The 6482-nt window shown below is 41.8% G+C and overlaps 1 protein-coding gene across 1 annotated transcript in view; it reads right to left on the minus strand.

Annotated features, from left to right (window-relative positions):
• Positions 1 to 5107: 5107 nt before the first annotated feature.
• lyplal1 (lysophospholipase like 1) overlaps positions 5108 to 6482 on the minus strand; it is a gene marked incomplete at its 5' end in the record, with an annotated part of 2681 nt that continues 1306 nt past the window's right edge. The window contains 2 exon segments of the mRNA XM_035673262.1: positions 5108 to 5414; positions 6072 to 6187. Of these exon segments, the coding sequence (XP_035529155.1) occupies positions 5175 to 5414; positions 6072 to 6187 (356 nt within the window).

Here is a 6482-nt window from a genome sequence, read left to right on the forward strand (position 1 = left end):
AATTGAATTGAAATTGAAATGTCTTCTCTTTTAACAATATGCAGCAGTAGAAAACACTTATTGATCTCCAACCATGTGCAACACCAACATTATACTAAGCAGCACAACTTGGTACTTGGCTGGGCTCATTTACATCTTTAGTCTTATACCACTAAATAGAAAAATTGGTGTATGCAAAAATGTGGTGGTAATTTATTATTAATTATTTATGGCAGGCTTAGTAAATATTCCCCAATGTCTGTGGAAGGCAAAAGACAGGATGTCAGGTAGCTGAAGAGTAGCTTGTTAAAAGACCATAAAATGCTGCTCATATTAGAAAGACAGCACTAATAATGTTAGTTCAAATAAGGCTTAATCAGCTGTGGAAATATATGTTGTTGACAGAACATAAAGTGACCCCATTTCCACCAACATGTGAGCTGCATGTGTTATCTGGGCCTTTGCATTTCTACCTGATACCAATAAGCTTTCTCATCATCTGCATTGTGACTCGATATGGAGTGGACTGGATTTCTTTGTGAATGTGGTCAATCTGTTCAGATGCCATTTACACCTGGCTGTGATCTGATCACAATGTGAGCTTCAAAACATCCAGATGTTGTCTGGCTGATCCAATTCCATGTTGATTGCAATGCAGTCTTTGTATATTTATACCTCAATTAACATGTTTCTATTTTTGATCTCAGTAAACCCCATAAAAATGGGGTCATGGTGGATCACTATGGCACTCTTCTGCCTCTGATATTACTTGCCACCACAAAACTCCAACCAGCCCCACCCGCTCCATTCCTGTGAAAAAAGAAGTAGGATAACAAATGGCTGACAAGCTATCATTTGGGCTGCATCATGGTAGAAGGAAGTAAACTCTGCCTTGACTCAATTTTGATTTCTCTATTTGATTTTTTCATTGTAACTTTAAATACCCATCAATGTGATCTCTAAGAAACATTCAAGGCATGGCATGTGTCCCGTTTTGCCATAACCAAAGATCTTGCACCAGTTAAAGACATGCCTTCAGCTCCACTACTGACTTCAAAGTTTGCACAGTCTTTACCTGTCAGCCCTTATCATCCATACAGATGAATAAAGCCCTGATACTGTGATCATCCCATCAGCCCGAGATCTTTATTGAGGAGGTGTGGTCAGATGAGCAATCTGGAATCTGTCAACACCTCGGCTCCTTCGGCCGGGAATTCCTTCTGTAGCCCGGCCACTCTGGAGCCACTCCACATGGAAAGTACTGTGCAGTGGAAACTGGCAGCCAAAAAAACTTAGACTTTGCAGTCCGCAACTCGTCCAGATTAGCATTCCTTCCCACTGACACATAGGCCAAGGAGCACATCATCATCTGACCAACAGGGGACGCACTATAGGCCCGGGGGAGGGTGGAAGTAAGCTGAAGAAGGGGGTAATTGAGGGAAGATGTGGAGTGAGGCAGCATTGTGTGGCTGGTCTGCACTTTACACACCACAGTATTCAGAAGTGCTGAGACATTCATCAGCAGGAACCTCATTAAAGCTACAATTCTTTACAAAATGTTGTGCTTGCTTTGCTTACCTTATTTCACCGAGGAAGGGGATCATTCCTGTCATTAAATCATGAAATGCAGCCCAGGGTCCGCTTAGCCAGTGAGGGGGAGGGACAGGAGCGGGGAAAGGGAGAGGAGTGAAGCGAGGGCTGAGGGATGAAGGGGAGGTTGCCAGTTGATCAGTGGGGGTGTCGGGTGGGAGGGTTGCTGCTGGCTGCTCAACAGTAGCATTCTTTCACACGTAGCTGGAAGTAATCAGTGACCGAGGCTAGAACGAAACTCTGAGCTCCTTCTGTTTGCTTTGGCTGCGCCTCCCTTCTCTTCCCCTTGCCTCCACCTCCTCATGCAAAGGCCCTGTTTGAGCCCCGCGCCCCCACCTCCCACCCCCTCCCATCCATCCGTCCACACCAATCCACTCCAAATGATCTCAACACTGTTGCCTAATCAGAGTGCAACTGATCCATCCTCCCTGCAGGAGAGGACAGTCAACAGAGAGAACAAAAAAAGGTGAGAAGAAAGAAGAGAATGAATGATTGAGTAGAAGAAGGGCAGAGAAGTGTTTGCAGATGATTTGTCAGGTGATTATCTTTTTTCGGATGACTGCATCCACCGTTTGAAGGAAGAAAGACATTTCTCCCCCGCACTGGAAAACACCATATTTCTCAGAACCTGTTGAGCACAGACAGAACTCATCAGTTCAGAGTCAGGGACACACTGCAGGGATAAAACAGATGCTGTAGGTTAATGCTTCCTTGCTGATGTTGAGAACAGGATGTTGCATAAGTCTCAAATCCCAGTTGAATTCAAATGGCCTCATTGGCACTATAAAAGCAGCTGCAGAGCTGCCAGAGCTTTTTGGACCTTCGGTTTATATGTTGGAATGAGGACAGCCATGGATGTAGTAATAACTGTTTCATTGCAGCAAGATACATTGTTTGTGTCCTTGTGCACTGCCTCAGCCATGTTCATTGTTTCTTGATGAGCCTTAAAGTCCAGTTCAGATCTCATGGCATCCTATTTTTAAAGATTTTCACATTTGTTATATATGGCTGTATTTGGAACTGCCTGCTACATGCTACAGACAAATGCAGTACACTGCTTTTCACAGTAGTATGCAATATAATACCAATAAAAAGAAATCAATACTGCCTCCACTCTGATTTGTGGAGTTTCTTGATGGACAGATAGCTTTACTTGTTGCTGAAGTAACCACTAACTGCTCCTACCTACTAGGTTAGCTCAATTAGCCATGCAGCTAGCAGTCTTTTTATTTGAGCCTGGTTCCATTGTTCACTCACCTGGCTCCGTCCGGTTCTGGTGCACATTTCACCGCGAACATTCCCAGCTGGGCCCCTGCTTTCCTGGGCCAACTGTCCACCAGTGCTCCAAGCTATTTTTTAGCTTTTTTTTTTTCAAGAGACAGTGCTCAAAAAAAAGAAGGCATATTTAACATATTTTCTACTCTATATTGCTGGGGAGAGATTGGTACATTTTCAGTATTAGGGGTGACCCCAAAGAATGCATGGTTATGCCACAGGAGGTGCATCTGAGGTGTCCTATCGGGGATGCAATAAGGTAAAGTCATTCCAGTATGTTTTTGTGGCATTTTAAGGGCTTTAAGCACATTTTTATGATTATCACAATAAAACTGTAAATTACAATTATCTTGGTCAAGATATTGTGACATTTAATTTTCCAAAATCCCAAATCCTCCCATGCCTATCAGATACACCGGTGTTACATTATTTGGCCTTTGTGTGTTGCTCCTGGTGTCAGGAAGAGTTAGGGAATGACTAACTAAGGCAGGAAGCAGTCAGTGCTGGAACAGTCTTCACAACACTCTAAGTGCACGAGAGCTCAGTGTGGTTTGTCTGAGATCACCATAATAATGTATGCTGCAGCACAGAAACACTCACTAATGAAGTAGTGACTCCAAAACAGTCCATAATTCACCAAACTGCCTGAGAAAAATAGAAAAGAAAAATATATTATGCACAACTGCCCTCACTTCACCCCGCTTTATGCACAAATATATTTTCACTTTTCAAGTCTATTTTTTCCACGTGTGAAGGCTCTGTTCAAAACCCCTGGAGGAGCCATCTCACTACTTTAACACAAGTGTTTCAACCACATAATAATTCACGACATTCCTCCGTCACTATAAAATATCTCTTCTATATTTAGCCTCCTTCAGCACAGGGCATGTCACTTCACAGAGGACACACTGTTGGATGAATGAAATATTGTGTCTATGCAAACCTTTCTCTTTCAGACCACTCCACATCCATCAGCATGACCCTGATTGGCTGAGGCGCACTGTCATTTGGCCATCGTCACGAAGCTCCATAATCCCAAGACAAGTTCTCAGACATGCTTTCATACTTTTGTTGTTGTGGGGTTTTGGATCATAGATAGATATTCCATTCTAGTTAGAATAATGGTTGAAGGCTGTGTACACACAAAATATAGGTGACTGTGCAGCTTAAATACAGCCAGTGTAAACTTTATTTTTAACAGCATATACAGTTGTGTTTTTACAGAAGAGGATTGTGGATGGATGTGAAAAAATTTAGTTCTGAATTTCTAGAGCCACAAAACAGAGCCAAGAGGAAGGTGCAGAAGTCTAGCTTTCTCTCAGACCACTGGAATTACAATATGCTGAAATGTTATGGAATTTTTGCCTAATGATGCAAAACACCCTGCACTTCCCCAGCTTTAAATATCAGTATAATTTATAGATTGTTTGATTCATGATGGTGAATCTGCTGTTGTTTCTCAAGCTACATAGACAGAGACATTTTTTGCATATAGTCTAACCATTTCTTTATTAATATTTGTGTATAAGCAGTAATCAGGGCTGTAGCCATGGTTTTAGAACCTTCATTTTAGACACTGAGCTAGAAGCCCAAAACTACTGCTGTAGGTCAGGCTTGGACAAGTGGACCTCCCTCTGTTTAGCTTCTCAACCCCTTTTTTCTATAATGTGCTGTTCTGTTTAATCAAATTCAGCTAAATGACATGATCAGCAATCTGAGGAGATTATGTTCAATATATTCACTGCTATTATGTCTACGTATAACCCCACTACGTGTTGACTGTTTTAAAGATCCTCTCCAACAACACGTGTGTCTCATGTTTCCACATCCTTAAAATGCTTGTACTCCTCCTGCCATAATCTCCAATTTGGCCGGCCAGATGTTTCTATCAAGAAAAAATTAAGCATAAAATAAAAAAATATTGTATAAATCAGTTCATACTGTTTTACTCTCTTTAAGGGGCTGTTCAGATGTAGCATCTTTTGCGTGTGCAAATACGTTATACGCATTCGTTACAGTGCATCATGATGAAAAAAATCCACAGGTCATGTGACAAGAATGAATCGACCGGCTCCGCAAGTCTTGCTGCGTAGGGATGTAACCCCAGCCAGCTGAACGGTCGGCCAATGCAGCCTGCAGGTATTGGTTGTTTATTAATGAAACAGTAGCACAACCTCCCGAGTGCGTTGGATAAAAGGATGAAAGCAAAGCAGGTGTAGGAAAGGTACAAACATTATATGAAAACTACAAACTACGCAGCAAACATAAAAAACAAAACTTTTTATTGACACAATCACAAATTCTGTGAGAAAACGTTAGGGTAGAGTGAGTCAGGAGGAGGTGGTGGGGGGAAGCCTTTTGAGTATCCAGCTTCTCAGCATCTCCATCTCAGGCTGGGAGAGCTGGTGGTGCATGCCTGGTAAGGAGTGGAAGGTAGTGTTCATGCCAGCCTTCTTCAGCATCACAGATGTGTCATCCCCCCACTGATGCAGCACCAGGTCATCACTGGTCCCATGACACTGGAACAACTCGGGGAGGGGGAGTCTGGCTCTGAACCGCTCCTCCACCGCCTTCAGCACACACAGGCAGAGGACATTTGATCTGCTCATTTCATCAACACCATGCCTGCTCAGTCTTAAAGGTGCATGACAAATATCTGGAACCTATCCTCGGTCAGAACCTCTGTGAACTTTCTCCTTAGATATGCTATGTGCTAGGCTAATCTATGTGGAAAAGACAACCACAATTGGAGGATGGTTAAAAGATAAAAGCGACATAGTCACTTCTTAAGTTAGCTAATGTTAGCAAAATGCTAGCTAATTTATATCAATTATTAATTAGCTTTGTTAGCTGTCTTTCTCTATGAGGGTTTAACATGAAACAATATTAAACTATTACTGGAGCATTAAAGAACCATTTCAGTGTTTTTGCCTTTACTAACCCACTGAGCACACATCATGTTGACTAATGCAAATACATTGTTTGCACTCAGATGAAATTTAAATTCAATGTCCAACCAACTGTGAAATATGGTCACAATCTCCCCTTCTATTCCTGAGTTATGCTGTTAAATAACCAAGTGTTTTGCCAGTACATTATGATGTCACATCTATGTGCTTTGCAGTAAAATGACTACAACATGCAAAAACGCCAGCATGAGCCCTTCAATGTATTCAGTTACAATCTATTTTTTTGGATTTGATGGAAAGCGATGGCCGCCAACGTACCTGAAAAGCAACAGAGTCCTTGTTGAGAAAACTGGACAGCGCAAAGACTCCCGCTATGTCAGGGTGGTACCGACACACCAGGTGGAGAGCCATGGCTCCGCCCATTGAGAACCCCCCTTTTATTAGGAACAGAAAGAGAAACTGCTGCATGAGCTGGAAGACACTGAACCTCTGGGTTTTCTATGAAACAAGTATTAGTACAGTAAGTATAATAGGTCCTATCATACACCGCATTCCAAATTAATATGCAAATTATATTTTTCTCAGATTGTCCTAAATAGTCGATGCAAATGACAGTCAGTATAATTTTCATGTCATCAACCGTTAGAGTATAATTCAAATTTTATTGAACAAATCTCCTAATGATGATTTTTTTTTTTAAATAAAAAAACTCAAAATGCACTGTTCCAA

The sequence above is a fragment of the Morone saxatilis genome, unplaced genomic scaffold (genome assembly GCF_004916995.1).
Source record: "Morone saxatilis isolate NCDOM2014 unplaced genomic scaffold, NCSU_SB_2.0 Contig24, whole genome shotgun sequence".
In the NCBI taxonomy this organism is placed as follows: Eukaryota; Metazoa; Chordata; class Actinopteri; family Moronidae; genus Morone; species Morone saxatilis.